Below are 22,683 nucleotides of genomic sequence, written 5' to 3' on the forward strand. Positions count from 1 at the left end.
GCATTCCATGCTAATCTTATTTCAATTAATTGACTACTCATAGCAGATCCCACTTTGGAAGTGATTGCATTGTGTTCAGGGACACCTTGGGGGATTACTAGATCTTAACTACCAAACCACTGAGAATCCTGACCCCATCAAGTTGACATAAGACTTAATACCACACCTAATTATTTAAACGTGTTTTTCAAGGTGCCCTGGTGGCACAGTGGTTACGAGTTGGGCTGTTAACTGCAAGGTCAGCAGTTTTAAGCCACCAGCCCCCAAGGAAAGACGTTCTGCTCTCGAATTAGTCTTGGAAACCCCCATCAACAGCCCTCCTCTGTCCTATAAGGTTACCGTGAGTCCGAATCAACTCGATGGCAGAGAGTTTGGGGAGTGGTTTTAGAAGCAACCACGTGAATGTTGTATGAAAAGTCCCAGGTGTTTCTTTTGCAGAGAGGCCTGCCCCAAGGCAGGCTTGGAACGTACGCTTGCAGCACCTCTTCTGTGCAAAGTGCCCAAGGTGGAACTGGGGTCCACACTGTAATCTGCTCTTGGAGCCCCAGTGAGGAGATAAATGGGTAGCATTGGAAATCCATCACAACCCCTTGATCAGCCTTAACTTTGTGTACACTGTAATCACTTGAGAAACTAAAAAGTATGACTCGGCCCCATCCCCAGAGGCTCTGCTTTCATTGGTCTGAGGTGAGACCTGGGCCCCAGCAGGTTTCTGAAGTCCTAGATTTTTCCAATACGCAGCCACAACACTAGATCGTGGATTAAAAGGTGGAGAAACCCTTCTTAGGAGCCCACGTGTCAGATGGTCTGCAGCGCTGGGCTTTCTAGTGGAGTAGAGAACGCCTAGTCACTCTTGGCTGAGTCCTCCCACTGAAAGCAAGACAGCGCCACCTTTTGAAGACATGCCACCCGCCTCACCAGACACGTGCCCCTCCCTGTTAAAAACAAAGTGGGTGCCTGTGAGCAGTCAGCTGTTGGAAAGGTCCAACAGGAGCATCTGAAAATCCCTAAGTACCTCCCTAAATGACTACTCTGAGTCACCTCGGTTCCAGGCCCCGCCCTCTGTCAGCCAGCGCGCCTGTGCCCATGATTTGCAGTATATATAAAGGACTACACAAAGACACTCCAAACGGCAACATAATAAACAACCAGCAACTTTAAAAAGAAACATAAAATTATATGTGTGTTTTTTTAACCAGGGCAGCATAGTTCAACCCCTGCTTCTCGGCTCCCTCCCCACCCCAGCTGCCCATGGTAGATGCAGGTTCTGCAGGTTCCCAGTCAGGACAGGTAGCAAAAATCTCACCGGGAAGTTGAATGGAAAGGTTCTAAGCGCTGGTTTTGACTGTTGCTTCAAATCAACTCTGAAGTCCTCCCGTTTATGTGTAGACTGTCTCCTGGCATAGTCCCCTGTGAGTGTAGACACTGTCACACATGGAGGACTGGAGGACATCAACTGCTAACCAGGTACAGACTCACAGACGCTCCCCTCCTGTTTGCATGCATTTCCCTATGGCGGTGGCCTGTCCAGTTCATTGCTGTTGTCCACTTGTCCTTCTAAAGCGTCTAGATCTAGAGCCATCAGAAACAGCTCACTCTGTCATCTGTCACCTGCCTCATAAAGAAGCCCTAGTGGTGCTGTGGGCTGCTAATGGAAAGGTCAGCAGTTCAAACTCACCAATTGCTCTGAAAGAAAGATGAAGCTGTCTGCTCCTGTAAAACTTTACAGTCTCAGGATCCCAGAGGGGCGGTTCTACTGTGTCCTGTAGGGTCACTAAGAGTCCGAATCCACTCAGTGGTGATGGGTTCAGTTTGGTGTATGTATATCGTATTATTAGGCAAAAAACTGATCTATTTGGACTTTTTTTTAATTACATTTTTGGGATTTTGTTTTACAGGAACTTTATTTGATGATAAAGGAGATAAGCATGCCAAAAAGGGCGTTTGTATATGGGAGTGTATTGATAGAATGCATAAGAAGAGTCCCATTTTCTTTAATTATTTGTATTCACCAATGGAAATAGAGGTACAGTAAGAAATCATTTGTTTGATTATTTGAATATTTTGTGTTTCTTCCATTTTATTGTATACTTGGTATCCCCCACTTAAAAGCTTTTTTTAAATAGATTATTTTATTGGGGCTCTTAACAGCTCTAACAATCCATACATCAATTGTATCAAGCATTTTCTAAACATTTACTAAACATTTTCTAAACATTTACTTTCTATTTGAGCCCCTGGTGTAAGCTCCTTTTTTTTCCCATCCCTGCCCCCCCAACCCTTGTGACCCCTTGATAAATTGTAAGTTATTATTTTCGTGTCTTACACCAGCCACTGTCTCCCTCCCCCCTTCCCCTGTGGTGACATCCCCACTTCATGACATTTGCCCTTACAGAAGTCCTGCTGTAGTACCTGTCTTCTCAACCCAGGAAGTCCAGTGGGTTTTCGCTTTCATCATAAAGGGCATACCGCAAACCTGGCACTCCGTGTGTGGTTTGCAGCATGTGAAGAGGCAGGGCACCCAGAGCAGAGAGAGTGGCGATGCCCAGCCCCACCCCCCTGCCCCCAGGAACTGCACTCTGCAGCGTAGTATCATGCTGCCACAGCTCGGCAGTGAACCTGTGAGCACCACGTGCTAGCTACTAGCCCTATTTGGGGGGGTGGGGTGGGTGTGTGTGTGTGTTTTGGGGGGGATCTAGAAAACCCTTGAACATTTTTCCCCTATTGATTCATGGTAATTCTATCGTTGTTTCGTGCCATTGTGGCTCATAAAAGGTTTCCTAGGCACGTACTCCTTTCCAATAGTAGGGAAAGCCTGTGCATGTATGAGCTAATTAAACTTTTCATTAACACCCGACTACATTCCACACCAAAGGCTATTTAAAGTTTGCAACACTGGCTTTGGGTGGGGATGAAACAGAGACTCTAAGAAATCCAAAGCAAGGCAACTCCTCCCAGAAAGGATTGATAGAACAGGGCCCTTCAATGGGTGGCATGACCTCCCAAACATAAAATGCCGTTGGAAGGTTCCCTCCAGGTCATCTACACTAGAGTCATCGCTGCAGGGGGAGCAGAGTGGCTTGGCCAGAGTAGCCATGCTCTGCCCTGAGCCTCGCTAGGAAGGGACAGTCTGGCTCTGTAAGGCAGCCCAGCCTGTAGTCGGGGACAAGAGAGGTCCCTGCCCCAGGCCTCCTCCCACCATACCCCTCCTCCTCAGCCATGAATTCCAGAACACCATGTGTAGCTGGAACCCATGTGCCTCCTTTGTCTAAAACCATGCTGTGGGAACCTTGAAGGTCAGGTCTACCTTTGAGCATGCTTACCTGACTGCTTTTCCTGGGCCAGTAGGCAGTCTCGTCTATAAGGCCCAAAGGAGACCAAGAAGTAATTGGCTATAGCAGATAGGCAGGGGTTGGCTCTGTGGGCTGCGGTATACCCGCCCATGGGAAGGGCAGGCAAAGAAGAGGGAGGTCTTCTCCCAGTGCTACCACTTTGGGGTGTGAAACCAACTCTGGGGAGCTGCCACATTCTCTGTTCAATCTAGTCTTCCAGTCACTCAAAAGTTATACATTCCTATGTGTAATTTTCCCATGAACTTTCTGAAGCCCCTGCCTGCCTATCAGGACAAAAAAGAACATATTCCATTTAAGTTTATCTTGGTGTATAACAAATATTTTGACATATTTGAACCTCCATTTGTACATTTTCCCTTTACTCTACCAGTGTTAGAGGTTGGCCTGCTAGTAAGCTTAGGATACCTTGATTGGTTATATGTAAAATAAGCAAGACTCACTGCCATCAATCAAGCCAATTTCAACTCGGAGTGACCCTATAGGACAGAGTATCATGGTCTCTGTGGGTCCCAAGACTGTAACTCTTGATTTCCAATTTTATAGCGCTGCAATCTGAGAGGATTGATTGTAGGGTCTCAGATTGTTTGTATTTGCTGAAGCATCATTTGTGGCCTAGTACGTATACATCTGTTCTGGAGAATATTCCATGTGAGTTGGAGAAGAACGCTTGCTGCTGTTTTGTTGGGTGAAGCTTTCTGTATATGGCTAAAAGGCCGTTTTTTATTGATAGTGTTATTGTACTATTTGTGTCTTGGTTGTTTTTTTTCTTGACATCTCTTTCCTTGAGAGTGATGTATTAAAGTCTCATGTTACTATTGTTGATGCGTCTCTATCCTTTTTCAGTTCTGTGAGGATTTGATTGACGTATGTCAAGGGTCTTTCCTTGGGTGCATCTGTTTATTATCGTTAATGGGTTTCTGAGCTGTTGTTCCCTTTATCATGCTGTTTGCCTTGGCATCTATCTTCTCGAAGATTAATATTGCTGCCCCTGCTTTCTTTTGGTTGCTGTTTGTTTGGTCTGCTTTTGTCCAGCCTTTGACTTTTAATTTGTGCAGGTCTTTAAGAGGTATGTTTCTTGTTGACAGCGCATTGATGGATTTTGTTTTCTTATCCATTCTGCTACTCTTGTTTCTTACTGGTGCATTTAGTCCATTAACATTCAGTGAGACTGTTGATGTGAATGTACTTGTTACTGTCATTTATATACGTGTGTTGTGTATTTGTATGTCTATTGTGTTTAGTTTCTTATTTCCTTTGGGAGTTGCTGCGTGTTGGTTTTTGTGAGGAATTGTCTTGTCTTGTATGTTGGTTTTAGATTTGTGTGTTGTTGCTGTTGGGTTTTAGGCCATGGTACTTCATTGATTTTTGTTGGATAGAGGATTCAAGGTTGACAATTTTTCCTCCTGTACTCTATATACTTCACTCCATTGGCCTCTTGCTTGCATGGTTTCTGCTGAGAGATCTGAGGTTATTCTAATTGCTGACCCTTTGTGTGTAATTGATCATTTTTCCTCTGGCTGCTCTTAGAATTTTTTCCATGTCGTTGATGTCAGACATCTTGACTACAATATGCCAGGGAGTTGTCCTTTGGGATCTCTCCTGGCTGGGGGCCTCGGCTTCTCGAGTAATTATCTTCTCCTTTACACATTGAACATCCTGTTGAAGGAGCTCTGGACTTTTTTGTTCTTCCTCTTTTGAAATTCCCTCTAAGACACAGGTTGGCTTCTTGATTGTGTCCCGCATTGTTCTGTTCTCAAGCTTTTCTCGTTTGCATTTTTTGTTATTTATTCTTTTAGGTTGGAAGCTATAGATTTGTCTTCTAGCTCACTAATTTGGATTTTCATCTCTTCAATTCTGTTCCTGTGCTCTAGGTGTTTAATTCAGCTATTGCAGGGTGTGGTATCTGTGTTTCAGTTTGGAGCTTCTCTTGCAAGGTTACTAGATTGCACAAGTGCAGTCGTCCTTTTAAATTCTTTTTCTGGCAAATCCACAGCCTATTCAATGTCAGGCACTACATTTAGGTCTGGTTGGTATTCATTTGTTTGCTTCCCTTGTGTTTTTGCGTGCACACCAATGTCTTCTGTTTCCTTGACATCTTGGAGTCACTATGAGGGGTGTCAGTTAGGTGGGGGTATGTGTGAGTGGTTAACTCTGTTAGGTGGTGTGGAGTAGAGGGGTGGTGGAGAGTTTGTACTAAGTACAGTAGAACCCTGGTACTCGACAGGATCAGTACTCGAATAATCGGATTTCGACGTGAAATGTCAAGAAAATTTTCCTCCAGAACTGGACCAAATCATCAGAATCCAACCCGACACACATGGTTTTTGTAAACAAAAGCAGTTCGTGTTTCGGTCATTTGATGATAGTCAGCATTGTTAGTATTGCGGCTGTGTTCCAAGTGTTTTGCTATAATTTTATTAGTTTTTGTGGCTTTTTGTACAGTTATTAGATTAAAAAATGCATCCAAAGAAAGAATTTATTGAAAAGAATCATAAGGAACTGGTTAACCATGTTACCGATATTGATAATTTAGTAAAAACCCTTTTAGAAACCAGTTAAGGAAATGTCAACAGCAGACCACATTAGATGGGGGTGGGAGCACGGGGTTAGAGAAAACCGCCTGCCAGGTCCTAGTGAAAAAGGGCAAAGAAGGGAAAAAATCCTGAAAAGCAGCTACCAGTTGATTTTCTGTCAGGAGATTCACCTTCCAAACAATGACTCTCTCTCCATACCTCCTCTCCACATCCGTGTCCACAGATCTGGATCCTCATCAATCTCAAGGTATGGGCCAGAATGTAGTTGTTTTAAAAACTTTTTAAAAAATTTTATTGGGGGCTCATACAACTCATCACAATCCACACATCCATTCACTGTGCCATGCATACCCATACTTCTGCCATCATCCTCCTCAGAACACCTGCCCTCCGCCTGAGCTCTTGGCATCAGCTCCCCACTTTGTTAAAAAACAGTTTTAATGTTCTTTCTTATTTAAATTATATTATTTAACACTGAACTTATTTACTTTGAAAGTTCTGTGTAATGTTTTGTATAAAAAGGCAAGGTTAGGGTAAAACTTAGTAAGTCAAAAACAGATTAATTGTTCAGTTGTTTCCTATGGGAAAAGTTGATTCACAACTCGACTGTATCGCATCCCCATGCTCCTTCGTTCTACTGTATCAGGGAGAGTGTTAGATTGGGTGTGAGGGGGCAAGTGAGCAGAAAGTGGAGGAGGAAGTGTTAGGAGAGGAAGAGAAAGGAGCAGTAGGTAAAAAAAAAAAAATTCAGGTAGTGTTATATTTGGTCAGTTAAAGGAAAGGAGACTTTGGCCCCAAAATGCCTGATTTGCAATGATGGAGAAATGGGTACTAGTATTTGATAGGAAAAAATTTTAATGTAATTGTGTCAGCTTTGAGTTTTATGAGGATGAGAAGAAAAGGTTGGAGAAAAATTAAACTAAAAGGCTATATAGTTTTATGAAGTAAAACTTTAGATATTTAAAGGAAAATTAAAGGGGCAAGTGGTGAACATTTTAAGGCTAATAGAAAAAAACTAGAGTAAGAGGCAGGAGCACTGTTAATGTGTTTGGGCTCTAGGCTTTGCGCAGGAGTTTGTAACCTGCTGCAGTTCCTCGGGTTTGTTATGCTAATACTTTGTTAATGAGCTAGTTGTATGCAGGCTGAATTCCAGAGAAGTTTTAAGAAAGCCCTAGGATGGCCGTGTTTAAGGTCTTGGACTTTTTGGGGTGTCTTGGGATGGGAGGGCTGTGCTGGGCTGTGCTTCAGAGAGGCCGGATTAGATTTGCCCAGTGGGGCTGGTGTTCTTACACCTGTTCTCGGCTGACCCCACTCACAGCCCCCTACCTCCCCTGTGCAGCTTGGTAGGTTGTGATGGCCCACTCTTGGGGAGCTAGGACCATGGGTTATCCAGTAGGGATTTCCTGGCCTGAGTGGAGAGTCAAACTATATTTGTATCCGCCCAGGCCGGTCCCTTAGAATTACGTTCTGCAGCTCTGGATCCATGACGGATCCACAGACCTGGGACTCTGCGCTCCACTGGCCGAATGCCGCAGGGAGATGTCCAGGGGATTCTAATCGGCAGATGTTGCTGCTCTCTAATTTTAGTAAATTTGTGTTTGCTTATCTTTAAGCCGAAAATACTGTGTTCTGGAACTGTAGGATGTCCCTCCCAGTGGCTCCTTTGCACTGCTCTCCACAGAGCGCCCCCCCCCCCCCATATGCTACTTAGTAGCCATCTTGCCCAGAAGGGAGACATAACTTTTTTTTAATTGTTTTGTTGGGGGCTCTTCCAGCAAGCCATAACTCAGTTGTATCAAGTATATGTTGTACATGTTGCCATCGTTATTTTCTAAATATATACTTTCTATTGAGCCCTTAGTATCAGCCCCTTTTTTTCCTCCCTACCCCCCCCCACCCTTGTGACCTTGATAAATATAAATTCTTTTTTTTATTTCCATATCTTCTACCGACCACTGTCTTTGCTCTCATGGTTTCTGTTGGCCTTTCCCCAGGAAGGGAAGGTGTGGTTATCTGTCAATCACTGAGAACTGTTCTGGTCTCCCTGTTCCCATTCCTGTTCCTGGGTTCCGTGTGTCGGGAGCTTTTATCTGTACGTGCTGTGGTCCACCCTGGAGTAGTTACAACCCTGGAGGGGAGCAGAAAACCTCAGTGACCAGCGAGCAGCAGCCCCACCCCATGTACTCCCCACCAGGGCGCCTTTGCTAAATCATGTACATAAAATTATATTTGAGAATTTTCTTTAAACAGGCCCTAAAGCCCAATGTAAATATCTCCAGCCTTAAGAAGTGGGATTACTACATTGAGGAGACCCTGTCCACGGGCCCTTCCTATGACTGGATGATGCTGACCCCCAAGCACGCCCCCTCTGAGGACGCTGAGCCTGCCAGCGGAGCTGGGCCCCAAAGCCGGAGAACAGTGTGGCCCTGCTATGACGATGTCAGCAGGGCACAGCCCGACGCGCTCACCAACCTGTTCAGCGTAAGTCCACCCTGTGGGCACCTAGGGACATGTGCGCCCTGGGGACCCACCAGACTAAGCTCAGACCACTTCCCAAATGAGCAGTATAGGTATGTGCCTGGAGTCTGCGGAAGCAGCTCTGCTCCCTGGCATTGAAAAGGGTGGGGGTAGGGGGGACTGGGTTTAGCTACTGGAAAAGAGGTTCAGTAAACATATGTTTCCAGCATAAAGCAATCAAGCAAACTAATAATTTACACCTTCAGGCAGCTTCCAATCTGTGCCAGCTGCCCGAGTGCCTGAGGCAGGCCGAGGCTGTGACTTCTGTGGGTCAGTGTGGGGAGCGGAGGGCCTGCTGGGAACACTGCCAGCTGTCTTCGGCGAGGGATGTGCCTCCCCGATGGAAGCAGCAGCCCTGAGGACCGAGCGAGCCCCATCAGTAGTCACGCAAAATCAGAACAGACCCAAATTTTTAACATTTGGATGACTCGGGATCACAGCGAGCATCTCCCACTCCAGGGAGGAGTGAGGCCCTCTGGGTGCCTGCTGCAGGAGAGGGGATTGTGCCCGCACTGTGGAGAACACCGGTCAGCCACCAACTGTGTCTTCAAGAGATGTGGTCACTATGTGACACACAACTCTGCCCTTGTTTTCTGAGAGATTAAGTTTCTGGCAAGGCATCAACCACAGTTCTTCCTGTTTCAGGTTATCCACATTTTAGAAATTCATGTTCATTCCAGTTTCAGTTTGTCGGACGTGACAGAGCCAGGGAGCACTGATTCAAAGCTCTGGTGTGAGCACTGACCTGAGCCACACGGTTCCTGAAGCTCTTGTTTTCCAACCAGAAGTATCCCTGTTTCAGAAGCAGCCTGTTAGTCTGGGTAGACTACAGAAAAATTCATAGCCACTCATGTGTATAAGAAAGTTTTATATCAAAGAATCATACATTAAGAAAACATCCCAGCCCAGTTCAAGTCTATAAGTCTGATATTAGCCCATATGTCCAACACCAGTCTATAAATTCTTCAGATTCATGAAACACATTCACTGACGCCGAATGCAAAGAGATCACAGGCCAGTGGGTAGAAAGTCATGAATCCAGTGACTGGAAACATCTCGACGCTGGCAAGGGTCACCATGTGACTCCAGCTCCGGGGCTCAAGCACAGCTCCATGTGTATTGTCAGGATGTCTCAGAGTGCGCATGTCTCCTGTTTATCTCCATGAGCCTCCAAAGGAGGTGGTCAAGCTATGACCTGGTTGACAGGCCAAACGCCACCCCTTCACTCCTCCATCTCAAATCGACGCCAGATTATGTAACTACCCCATAAGAATGTCCCCTTGGTCATTTCTTAGCTCATTTACACATCTGGTTTGAGCCACCAGCGCTGAAGGGCTCCTCTGTCAGACAAACTGCTCGTCCACCTCAGTTGTGAGGAGCCGCAGTGCCTCACCCCAGCTGGAGCGCCCACACTGGTGGCCTGGAGGTCGCTGAGGCCTTGTCACTGCTCTCAGCCTGGTGCAGAGGAGCTGTAGCTCTGGGTCACTATCTGATTTCCAGGATCTGTCAGAAAACCCCTCTCCTCTGCTTTGTAGGAAATTGAACGATTGGAATATAAATTGAACCAACCCCCTGAGGAGTGGCAGCAGCGATGGGAAAGGGTGAAGGTGGACCTGAAAGAAGAGCGCAGAGCAGACCCGGTGAGCTGCCAAACCCTACAAGAGCTGCTGCTGAGCTGCGAAGGGGATCAGTCAGCCCCTTCCCCAGATGACGAGCCCCAGGGTGCTGATGCCCTGAGGGTAGCTTGGGAGGGGAAAGGTCATGCCCTGGAGGAAAGGATGGGGGCAGAACAATACGTTCCCGATGACTAAATATTTCCCGAGTGTCTCACTACCACAGTGACATAATACTTATGTCTCAGGGTTCCATATTCAGGGAAATTACTGGTTTTCTTCTGTATCTGCGGCTTCAGCAGATCTTCTACAACGTGAGGGAGGAGAGGGAAACAAAACCACATTAGCTTCAGGGAAATAACCAAGGAGGTTGGGATATTTCAAAAGAACAAAGGTGCTTTCTGCGCCTTGTACCCCATTTTCTGGTTCTGGCTTCAGAAACATTTCCCATACCTGCACTGTGTGAGACTGTTCTCAGAACGCGCCCACAATAGCCTCCTGTCTGCACAGGAGCCGTTCCTGCCAGCAGGCAAGAGGCAGGTATAAGCGCAGCGGCCGCAGGCCTTTAAGAGCCATGCTGCGGTGCGGCTTTTTTTGTGCTCTCACAAAAGAACAAAACAGCTTTTTTTTCCTGATCATAAAAGTTGACATGGTTTGTTTGAATAAGACATACATAGATTTATTGCCTATGGTATCAAACTAGTGTACTCTATCCATGCACAATTTTACATGAATTTGCATTCTTAGTCTGCTCTGTCACTTGAGACATGTGGCACGCCTCTTATCCCTCCTGTCACTGCACACACCTGCATATTTTGGGATGTCTAGCAGCAGGAGTCTACTGTTTGGAATCCTATAATCCTTTTTACCAACACCCTAATGATGGACATTCAGACTTTCCATTTGGAGAGAATTGTTTTTACTACCAAACTGCTCCAGCACAGACACCTTTGTAGAGACTGCTCTGCTCCCTGGCCCACATTTCCCCCGGGAGATTATTGGGTATCTGTTTCTCAGAAGCACCTGTTCTTTTCCAGGCCCAGAGACGCACTCCCGGCTCCCCAGGAATCGTATCTACCAACCTCCCCTCCTATCAGAAGAGAGCTTTGCTGCACCTCCCAGACAGCAGCGGGGCGGAGGAGCAGAACGCCAGCATCCCGCCGTCCAATGGGGTGGACCGGAGAGCAGCCACGCTGTACAGCCAGTACATCTCCAAGCATGATGAAGACAGGTGACAGGGGCCACCCGAGCGGTGAAGCCCACACTTAGTGTGGGTTTGCTGTCAGTCCTAACTTGTTTTTCATTTGGTTTTTATTTGGGTGTGACATTCATTCGCTTTTTGTTTTGTTTTCACTGCTCTTTGAAGAGAAGAGAAAAAAACTCAAAATTAAACAAAATAATGCCACAAGGTCGGAGCTGCTTGCAGTGACCAACCCTGACTCTCATCTCTGTCTGCCAGAGCTCTTGAGGAGTGTGTATTAGTCAGCACTTTTTAATTCTTTCCTTTTTAGTCAGACATCAGAAATCTAGTACATGTGCTCCGAACTTAGCCCCGTAAACTGGGGGCGCCAGCAGCATGCTATGCTCTGGGGTTTCTGGCTTTTCCTGACGCCGTTTCCCTCCGAAGTGTTGCTTAAGCCCCAATCAAGCAAAAAAGATGGCTGCTGGTCCATCCAGACCTTGAAAGTTCATCTTTTCCCAAAAATCCAACAGCAATCCCAGAGAGCACTGGTGGGTTTTGCTTGTCTTGCCAAGAGGAAATGGGACAAATAAAAGCAGCCCTTTCACTTGTTGCAGGTCCTTTGAGGGGACTCTCTACAAAAGAGGAGCTTTGCTGAAAGGCTGGAAGCCCAGATGGTTCGTTTTGGACGTAACAAAGCATCAGGTAATACTGTCAGGACCAAAAGAAATGCCTTCTCCAGAAACTCCTCTCGTACCTCCTGGATCCCGACTGACCCTCAGTGGACAGCACATGTCTCATGCACAGGCAGCTGTCCTAAGGCCTGTGGCAGGTACCCGTGGGGGGCTCTTTCAGGACCCAGGACGTAGCCCTGCCTTGGTCCTGTGGGCAGAAACAGTGACTTTGAGCCAGGCTTTTCAGCACCATACCAATAAAACAAACGTGCTGCTACATAGCAACCCTCTAGGATGACGTAGAACTGTCCGGTGGGCTTGTAAGGCTGGCAATCTGTACGGGAGCAGAAAGCCTTGTCTTTCTCCTGCTGCTTGGCCTGTGGATTTCAACTGCCAACCTTGAGGTCAGCCCAGTGCATAAGCACTGTGTCCCCATGGCTCCTTTCAGACAGGACGCTTCCTCCTGGTCCCGCACTCCCAGTGCAGGGCAGGGAGCGGACCAGGCAGGTTCTCTCTGCCCTCGCAGCAGGAAGGACCCAGTCAGAGATGAAAGCTCTCGTGCATGAACACAGGCTGTGGACGCCTCCTCTTCCAGTCACTGAAGCTGCATTACCCTCAGGAACAGTGCCAGTGGGGCACGCCGGTGGGCTCAGGCCTCTCAGAACTTGGGATTCACAGTGGGCAGGCATTAGACTAGGCCTCGCACACCATGTCAGGTTCTTAAGGTTAAGGGTCCTGAAATGTATCCTACAGAAACACTCCTATAGGCATGCAGGATACATTTCAGGAGCTGTACATGTGAACATTTTAGTTAATAGTGCCAAAGAAGTGCTATCAAATTATATTCCAATTTAGTTATCAGTTCAAAACCACCAGCCATCCCAAAGTAGAAAGACCAGGCTTTCTACTCCTATAGAGTGCAGTGTTGGAAGCCCACGGGAATAGTTCTACTCGGCCCTATAGGGTCGCTATGAGTTGGCATGACTTGATGGCGGGAATGTGGGGCCTTAGCCTCTAATCAACTAGGTGTTATCAGCCCTCTTTAATCTGTCAGTCTGGGGAGATGTGGGCTCATTCAACTCACCTTCTTTTGACTACTACGGTGTGGGAGAGCCCACTAGTGGAACTCAGGGCTCCCAATGCAGCGCCTTCCTAACAAGCACTGCCAACCACAGAACGGCCGTTCATACCCATCTTGCCCCTTCCCCATCCCTGGAGATTACACCTGACGAAGCCTGTGGTGCCGGATTAGAATCAACCCCCTGCACCCAGCCATGATGATGAACACACATTTCCAGCCCAGTTTGCAGCCCCAGGCTGTTTCCCCTTTGGCGCCTCATGCCCACCTGTATCCTTGTGGTTCCAGCTTCGATACTACGACTCCGGAGAGGACACAAGCTGCAAAGGCCATATCGACCTGGCAGAAGTGGAAACGGTCCTCCCTGCAGGCCCCAGCCTGGGAGCCCCCAAGCACACTAGTGACAAGGCTTTCTTCGATGTAAGTTGGTCTCTGCACCTTCCTGGCTCCACCTACCTCTGGGGACTCAGAGCAATGACTGGTGCCTGCAAGCTGGGCACAGATCCTTTGGGAGTGGCCCTTGCTGGCTTTTCCAAGTATGGATGAGCCCTGGGCTTCTCCAGGAACCACAAGGAGCTGCCTGGATGGGTGTAGAGGGTGTGTGGGGCTCGGCGCGGCCACAGACGCCCTTCATCGGGGCAGCAAAGCCCAGGCTGTTGCAAAGTAGGCTCGCCGTGTATCCTTTCTCTGCCCTCCCCGGCCACCCCTCACACTTAGCAACTGTCGGAGGAGTCTGAGCCTGGGGCTCCACGAGGGCAGACAGCCTCGTCCTGCCCCCGTTGCCAGCCCACAGCAGCACCAGGGTCCCTTCCACTGCCAGCCATGTTCTACGGGAGCCCTTGATGGCAAAGTGGCTACACCTTGGGCTCCAGTCCACACGGGCGGCAGTTGGAAACCACCAGCAGCTCCTCGGAGATGGACGGGGCTTTCGATTGCTGCCAACAGTGAAGATCTCAGAAACCCACGGCGGGTGGGGGGCTGTGTTGCCCAGTCAGCTCCGACTCAAGGGCAGCTCATTGGGTTTTGCAGTGTTCTCTTAAGATCCCTGTGCCTTTGGGGCTAGGAGCCCTAGTGCCGGAGTGGTTTCACATTGGGCAGGAGTAAGAGGAGGTTTTTCAGTCCCGTAGTCTCGAGAACCCAGAGGGGCAGTTCCACCCAGCCGTGTAAGATAACTGGGAGTCGGAATTAACTTGGTGGCAGTGAGTTTTGGGGTTGGGATGAGAAAAAGTGACTGTCTGGGCAGCCATCGTGATGGAGTGGGGGTGGCAAGATGACAGACTCGAGCCTACAGGAAGAGAAGACAGAGCAGCTGGTTTGTACAACAGCCCTGTTCAACTGGTAACCAGTTCCTTTGATTCTGCAGCTCAAGACCAGCAAGCGTGTCTATAACTTCTGTGCCCAGGATGGACAGAGCGCCCAGCAATGGATGGACAGGATCCAGAACTGTATCTCAGATGCCTGATGCCCTTGGTCAGCCGGAGCAGAAGGGGGTGGGGTGCTGCCAGGAGGAGAGGCCGGCATGAGCCCTGGAGGGTTCTGCTGAGTCACCTCGGGCTGAGGCTCCCCAGCTCCCCTCACTTGCATGGGTGTGTCAGATGAGCCAGGTCACAGGAAGCCCAGGCACTCCCTGAACCTTGTTCTCCTCGGTCCCATCCCAGTGACTCCGGGTCAGAAGAATGCCTCTGAGCCACCTGTCATCCCTCCTCTGCCAAAGGCTACCACCCGCCCGGGTCCTTCGTCAGGAAAAGATTCTGCTTGTTCTCCATGGTCAAGATTCCTTTGGAGAGCTTTGTGGCCAAGAGACTAACCCTCCAATCCCCCTGTGTTCAGAGGCACCCACCCTGCCTGCCTGCCTTAGAGATGTTCTCTGGTGCAGCTGGAAATTGCTTCCCTAATCTCCCCTGTGACTTGGTGCTCACAGGCAACAAGGGGGGATCCCGGCAGGATTAGCCGAGAGAAAGATTGTCCAGGGAGAAGCGCCCCCACAGCCAGGGCCATGCAGGCAAACTCTGACTTCTCCAGATCAGGTGCTCTGCGGGGCGGGCCTGGGGTCCCAGGGTTGCCTGCTCCTCGCAGCATCCTGCCCACAATAACAATCATAGGGCTGGCCACTCTAACCAACCAGACCACGTCTGCACTGAGCTAACAAGGGAAGATGTGGGAGACCGGCCAGGGGCTCAGACCACAGACACCTGCCACCAGGGCTGGTCCACTGCAGTCACCCTGGGCACAGGTGCACACTGAAGCCCCACTAGGGCCCAGGAGGAGTAAGAACTGCCTTTGGATTCCCCTCCTGCTCTGTGCTCGCTCGGCTGAGGACCTCGTGGTGCTGCTGGTCCCCAAACAGCTCGCTGCAGTCAGAGCAGCTTGGTGTCCGGATGTTCACATGTTACAGATCAAACTAATGTCTCAACATATGTATATATGATTTCTAGGCCCTGGTTTTTCAGACTGTCTGCTTATAATTTAATATAAAATTAACAACTGATTCCTGTGACTTCAATAACAAACCTAGTCCCTTTTAAAAAAAATTTGTAAGGCCCATTTTGTCTTTTTAGATTAAAAATCAGATTTTTTAAATTTAAAAATGATCTGAACAGTAGGAGATAGAGCTGTGTTAATATATAAGAAGCTGGTGGAAAACAATGAAGGACTTTTCTATCATTTTCACTTTCTAGATCGCCACCTGTGAAAACGGTTTTTGCACATTTGTATTTTTCTTTGTATATGAAATAACCTTTTTGTACTTTTTAAAATACGAAGCCACTGTATCTTCAGCAATTTGAGACGTACACAGTGCTGCTTTTGTGACTGGATCTTTTAACATTCAGAGGCGCTCCCTGCCTGCCCGTCACTAACCACTTGGAATTAAATTAAATTTATTTCTTAAGAAAAGCCTCCCTCAATTACTTCGCAATAGAAGCCCTCTAGTATCACGGTTAGGAGCTAAGCTGCATGGTCAGCAGTTCAAAACCACCAGCAGCTCCTCAGGAGAAAGACCAGACTTTCTACTCCCGTCAACAGTTGAGTCAGCCTTGATTCGATGGCAGTGGGTTTGCTTTGGTTCTCAACCTGTGGGTCGCGACCCCTTTGGGAGTCAAGCAACCCTTTCACAGAGGTCGCCTAATTCATAACAGTAGCAAAATTATAGTGATGAAGTAGCAACGAAAGTAATGTTATGGTTGGGGGTTCACCACCACATGAGCTATTAAAGGGGCACAGCATTGGGACGGTTGAGAACCACTGCCGCAGAGTTCAGGGGCATCTGCCGCCTCTGCTGGGCTAGGCCCTGGTTGCTCAGCGGGGTGTCGTCACACCACTTTGGGCATGTGACCATTCATGAAGCTCGCCTAGTCATGACAAGGTGAACTCTTGGTGAGCTGCCGCCGTTTGTGCTCAGGGAAGGGTTAAAGTGGTTTCCCTTCTGGGGGACACTTCCTCTCAATAAGTCCTGGGAGTTCCTCTGGGACTTTGGCCACATCGCGTTGTGTCGACAACAGGGAGTGAGTCTTCATCTCAGAGCTGCAGCCCCAACTCAACCCCTTGGCCATGCAAGAGCCTTCTCTGAACTAAGTAGGAGGCCCCCCAAGGGTCAGAGACTCAAGATGAGATCACTGCCTCCCTAACCTAGCAGTCAGGCCTCCAGTCTAATGGCCATCTCCGCACTCACTGTGTGTCAGGCCCTGTGACTCTGCCGGTCACTGCTGCCTTACATAACACCCACTTGTCACTCATCCGCGTGGTTATGCGTGGTTATGGATTCCACTCACGACAGAAAAAAGAGACAATATGCAAAAAATGAAGGATGATTGCCATTACATAACTACCAGACCACCGAGACTCGTGTTCAGCCAAGGCACCCTGAACCGTCCCCACCAGTGACTCTCCTCGCACCTGGCCTTCCAGACCGCCAGGTGTGCATCAGTAAAGGGCACACAGGCAGCAGACACTTGACTGCTTCCTCACTGTGGTAACAGCGTGTGGGTACATGAGGAGCAGAGGCTCCTAGCAGCCACCCTAGCATCCCCGCTTTTCTGAGCTGTTTAAAGTTCCTCCTCCACCATCTTCCAGGACAACACGGGGACCACCCCCCCCCACCTTGCCCAGTGTTGCCCATCCATGCTTTCCAGCAGTCTGCGCCCTTCCAAGGTGTGCGAGCCACATGAGCAAGTCATGTGTCCCAATTAAGTGGATGCTCAGCAGCCCCCTGAAGCAAACACTCCGAGTTCAGTCCCTGGCTCTTTCCAGCATGGGGGGCAGGGGGCAGATAGGGAATTCTAAAATTCCATGGAAGGAATTCCATAGCCTTTCTATGTCATTCTCCACAGACTTTGAAGCTCCCTTGTACGCATGTAGTAGTTAAATCTGTCTGTTCTTTTGGAGTATCATCTATTTTTATCCCCTATCAGACCCAGCATATTCTCAACCAGATTAGTCTAGAATCCAACCCTAAGGCTCACCCTTCAGTCAGAGGAGCAGGTGGTAGCAGCTCCTGAGGTGGGTGTGGAAGAGGCCCTCTGGCCCAGCCAGGATGAGACATCTCTGTTCACTCAGCACCGCAGAGGCGGCGGCTCTTTTTGGGCAGGGAGGGCACCGCAGCAGGCCCAGGGAGTCAGGGAAGCTGCAGCACCACCCTCCTCCGGGCACCAGCCAGGTGGCTCTGTCTCCAGGCTCAGGGTTCCGAATTTTCCCCACTGTGACCCTAACCTTCACACAACTGCCTTCCTGAGCAAACATCTCTGGAGCTCTGTGCTCAGCAATTAGATCTTCAGCTGGCTGCTCTTGGCCTGGTATCTGTCCTTCCACTGCAAGAGATAACGGCTCTTTGTAAGCCACTTAGCCGGTAGCTCTGTGCTAATGGCCTTCAGCTCCTCATCATCCCACTTCAAGGCATCCAACCCACGCTTCACAGGCACTCTCCCCTCCAGATCTTCAAAATGCCTGCACTCTCTCACCTGGTGGCCTAGTGGGTTACGCATTGGGCTGCTAGCCAAGAGGTCAGAAGTTCATATCCACCAGCTGCTCTGTGTGAGAAAGATGAGACTTTCTACTACCCAAAAGAGTTACATTCTTGGAAGTCCACAGGGGCAGTTCTACCCTGTAAATAGGGTCACTCAGTCAGCATTGATGCAACAGCAGTGAGCTTGGTTGGGGTTTGGTTTTTGTTTTTTTTTTTTTTTGGTCACACCTGCATGCAATACCTGCAATCTGCAAACCGCATTCCTCCCTCACCCAGGTCACTACCAGAGGTGCTGCTGCTCACCTGTCAGGTAGAAGGCGTCCTCCTGCTCCTTCCCTGAGACAACCCAAATCCCCGTCCTGCCACCCATCTCAGACCATTTTCTAATACCCATTGCCATGGCTACTCAGCACTCACAGACAAAACTCATGATTAAAGGGTCATTAAAGAAGTTGACACGTTGTGACGCCAGTGAGAAATGCTCGGGCTTGAGTTGTGTATCAGGACACGTTATCATCTTCTGTTAAATCTGCTAATAAATGCCTAAAGGGTAGGCCACTCTGCTAAGAAAGAGCCTCAACTCCAAGACATTCAGCTGAAGTTCTGGGGGTCAGCAAACTCAGTTCCCTGAATCAAGTGCCCAGAGGCACCCAGCTCCACTTCTGTAGGTTAGCAAGTCCAACTCCCCCAATTGAGTGCCTAGAGCTGCCCCACTCCACAAGCCAGCCGCCTGCACTAAGACCTCAGCTTTACTGGCTCCATGGGTCGGAAGTCCCTCACCTTGTTCCATGCTCGGGCTGCTGGTTCTGCTACTGCCCCTCTGGTGGCATAGCTGTCCTCTGGATCCAGGAGGCTCGCTGCGCAGGAATCTTGGGTCCAGAGGAAGCGCTCCGCTCCCAGCTCTTGCTGGTAATGAGATTTCTCCTCCTCCTTCTCAGTGAGTTTATTTCATACACAGCAGGATGGCACACCTGTTGGCAATTATTCACAGGTGAATCCTATCGTTATCTTCCCCCACCTTCTTTCCAGACCCATGCAGGGAAAGGTCATTTTGGTGGGAGTTTGAGGCTAGAACAGAAGAGGCACATGGAGTAACTTACTGCCCCTGAGAAGTGCGCTGTGCACCTTGACCCGGGATTCGTTTCTCAGAGCTAGTATCACAGAGTACCAAAGGTGGCTCTTAAAGCAGAAACTTACCGCCCCGCAGGTCCAGAGCCCAGGAGCCCAAATTCAAGGTGCTGGCTCTCCCTCTGCTTCCGGTATCCCCAGCCTTTCCTTAGCTTGTAGATGCATCCTTCCGGTCTCCGCAGGCTCCACCATCACCTGATCGCCTTCCCACTGTGGTTCTGTCTCCCCGTCTTCTTCATAAGGACAACACCCATCCAGGATTAGAGCCCATCCTGCTGGAGTCACTGGGTGGCACACATGCTAAGGCCTCAGCTGCTAACTAACTGGAAGGCTGACCAAAGGAACCCATCCCCAGGTGCCTAGGAAGAAAGGCCTGACAAGCCAAGAGTTCTGAACCATCACAGCCGTGATAGCCCCACAGAGCGCAGTTCTACTCAGCTGCTGGGGGGGCGGGGCTGCTATGAGTCAGAATCGACCCAATGGCAAGGGTGGTTTTCTCTTTTATTCTTTCCCCTTGTTTTCTGCCACCCCACGACCTCATTCTAACATGACTTCCTCAGTAATTCCATTTCCAAGCAAGGCCCCCTGCGTAGGTACTGGAAGTTGTGGCTGTGCCACGTCTTGGGGACCCGGTTAAAAGCAAGAATCCTCTAAGGGAAGCAAGCCAAACAAAATAAACCTGGGAAGTCCACGATGCACTGCGGTCAGTGCGCGTCTGAGTGGGGCCACGCTCAGACCTGTGGAGACCCGGGGAGGAGATCACGGGGCCAGGCCCGGGTCGGAGCTAGGGCAGAACAGAACAGGTGAGGAGGAGATGGCTGGGAAGTAGAGCTGGGGCGGCTCAAGGTCCTGGGAACCAGCTCCTGGACCACCTGCAGGAGAGACTGGGAGGTGGTGCTGGGGGTCTGGGGATCCCCTTCCAGGAGGCCCAGACCCAAGTCGCTGATACCCACCCACACCTTGGTGGGGAAAACACCACGGAATTTCGCCCGACTTTCCCAATGGAGAATCTCTGCTTTAGAGGTTCGATCATCGGCCTGTGGGGTCTAACCGATCCCGACTCATCTGTGCTTTGTGCTCTCTCCTCTGCCTTGACCCCAAGGCTGCCCAGGCTTGGCTGCAGAGGACCAAGCATGCAGGGGACCTGTGGCCTCTGCCTCCCAGCCAGGCCACTAACAAGGGCCATGCAAGGCCGAGGCCTCCTGGGTCTGACCCTGGGGAGAAGCTCATTTGGAGTGGAAGGGGTTTGTCCTAGGCAAGAGTGCAGAGGGAGCCCGGGCAGACTCGTCCCCTCAAGGCCACCACTCCCAGCGAGGCCGCCCCACTCCCCTGCCTCCTTTTCCACGGGGCCTGGGGCTTGGACCCAGCACAGACTCAGGCTAGACCGTCCAGGAGATGCAGGACCTGGCAAGAAGGCGCGGAGACCCGGGGCTTAAGACTCAGGTGGTCCTGCCCACCCCCACCCCCCACCGCGCCGCCATGGGCAAGAGGGTCCCCCGTAGCCCTGGCCCCCTCCCAGCGCCGGCAAGGGACCGCAGATGCCGGTTGCCGCTGAGAGCCCCCCACTCCGGCCCCCGCAAATCCACCGCCCGCGCCTCGCGGTCCCGAGAGTCAGCAGCGCCGGCCAGAGGAATGCGAGCCGTTCCCGGCATCTCCTCCCCTGTGGCCGCCCGGAGCGGGGCCGGGCCGGGGCCTCAGGGCTTCTGGCAGGAAATTCGCCGGCCTGGCCTTCCCGCCGCCAGCTGCTCCGCTGACCCTGACCCTGTGTTTTCTGAAACCTGATCCTGCACGTTTCAAAGCCTCGGCTCCGGTGGGGGGGGGGGGAGGGGGCAGGAGGGGGCGGCCTACGTGCGGCTCGCCAGCCGGCCCGGAAAGCGGAGCCCCATCCTAAGCGGCCCCGCCCTGCCCCTGCCTCGTCCCCCAGCGGCTGCCACCTGGAAAACGGGCCCTCGGACGGACCGACGGACAGACGCACGGCAAAGACGGAGAGAGCTGTGTTGAAAAGACTAGCTGGAGCCTAGCATGGCGACTGGGAATGGTTTGCTGTCAAAGACTAGGGAGAGAAGCGTGGAGAGGGCCTCCCAGGTTCCTCCCGGAGGGTGACCACCAAGGGTGCCCAGCCGAGAGGGGCAGGGCGAGATCATCCCTTTGGCCGTGAGTCTGCGCTGCTCTCGGGCACCCACAGAGTCCAGAGAGGATCCAACAGAAGGGTCACCAACGTGGACGGCGGCCCGGCCGAGGCGGCGTCCGTGGGAGTCCTGGGAGCAGGGGAAACCTCAGAGAGGAGGGTTGAAAACTGTATTCTGCGCCCGATGACTGGGGGCCTGGGGGGGGGGGGTGGGGCGTGTAGGAGCAAAGACAGTGATGAAGACCACGGGAGGACGTTCCCAGGTCGGCAGGGCCCTGAGGGGAACTCCACACACAGCACCCTGGGGCTGAGACACAACAGTCACAAGCCTCTCCCAGTGGGCTGTCCCTGGAAATCAGGAGCCCTAGGTGGTAAAGGACATTGTGCGTGGTGTGGTCCTTACATCTTCTGGCATCAATGTGAGGGTTCAGAGTGAAGGGGTGTTTAGCCTGTCAATCAGGTCGCAGCTTGATGACCTCATTTGGAGGCGCTAAGGAAATAAATAGCTCGCTGGAGGTTGGACACATGCTCACTCCCAGACGTCCCTGTGGAGAAGACACATGGAAAGAGGCTGATGGAGCCAGAGCCTGGAGCTGGAGGAACCATGTGGAGACCCCTGACAGGGCTGAGATGCTTACAACACCACTGGATCCACAAGACCTCCCCCCCACTGGCATTCAGTGTCATTGCATGTGCTCCGTGAGTCTGAAGCGGGCTCTCTAGATTGGTATAGGGCATATGGGCTAATATCGGACTTAAGGACTTGATGTGGACTGGGCTGTTTTCCCACTATTCAACTGCGCTGTGTAGAAACCTCTTTCCTACACACATGAGTGTCTATGGATTTGTTTCTCTAGTCTACTCACACTACCGCACTTGGTAAAGTGGAGGGAAATGGAACCAGAGAAAGACCCTCAATGTGATGCAATGACCCGGTGGCTCAAGCAATGAGCCCAAACGTAACCAGTGGAAGACTGTGGGGCCCTGCAGTGGGTCGCTGAGTCAGAACCAGCTGAACAGCACCGAACAACAACAGCAACGGCGGCAGCAGCTGATGGGGCTCCAATTCTCCACACCTCCTTCACCAGGTCAAGCAGGCGTGCTCCCGGAGGTCTCTGGGGAGATTCGGGATGCACGTAGAAAAGGAAGCCTGGTCACCCTCTCCCCGAGAGGGGCTGGGACCTGCTGAACCCGGAAGGCCCACCCAGAACTACATGACACTCAGCAGAGAGGGGCTCCTGGGCCCCATGGGACAGCCCCTGCACCTCTCTCCGGAGAAGTCCCAAGAACCACCACCCATCCTGCCGGGCCTGAAAAGAAGACACCCCGAGGGCTGAGGTGAAGGAGGGTCACAGCAGCTTCCCACAGTGCAAAGAGCAGTTTGCAGGGGTCCGAGCCTGGCAGTCTGTGGAGCTTCCCATGCGAGAGGGGCTCAAGGTTGTCTGCCTTCGGACTGGGCTCGGGCACTCAGTGGGAAGCCAGCTGAGCGAGGAAGGGAGCAAATGGGCAGAGATGCAG

General features: G+C 50.7%; 1 protein-coding gene across 3 annotated transcripts in view; it reads left to right on the forward strand.

Annotated features, from left to right (window-relative positions):
• Window positions 1-15,844, forward strand: part of SBF2 (SET binding factor 2) — a 384,097-nt gene extending 368,253 nt beyond the window's left edge. For all 3 annotated transcript variants that reach the window (XM_075546087.1, XM_075546088.1, XM_075546089.1), the window contains 7 exons: window positions 1,899-2,026; window positions 8,138-8,368; window positions 9,940-10,044; window positions 11,055-11,248; window positions 11,815-11,902; window positions 13,238-13,369; window positions 14,313-15,844. In XM_075546087.1, coding sequence (XP_075402202.1) covers window positions 1,899-2,026; window positions 8,138-8,368; window positions 9,940-10,044; window positions 11,055-11,248; window positions 11,815-11,902; window positions 13,238-13,369; window positions 14,313-14,411 — 977 coding nt within the window. In that variant the 3' untranslated portion in view covers window positions 14,412-15,844. The remainder of the gene's footprint in view (window positions 1-1,898; window positions 2,027-8,137; window positions 8,369-9,939; window positions 10,045-11,054; window positions 11,249-11,814; window positions 11,903-13,237; window positions 13,370-14,312) is intronic.
• The last annotated feature ends 6,839 nt before the right edge of the window (window positions 15,845-22,683 follow it).

This window comes from Tenrec ecaudatus, chromosome 4, assembly GCF_050624435.1.
Source record: "Tenrec ecaudatus isolate mTenEca1 chromosome 4, mTenEca1.hap1, whole genome shotgun sequence".
Taxonomy (NCBI): Eukaryota; Metazoa; Chordata; class Mammalia; order Afrosoricida; family Tenrecidae; genus Tenrec; species Tenrec ecaudatus.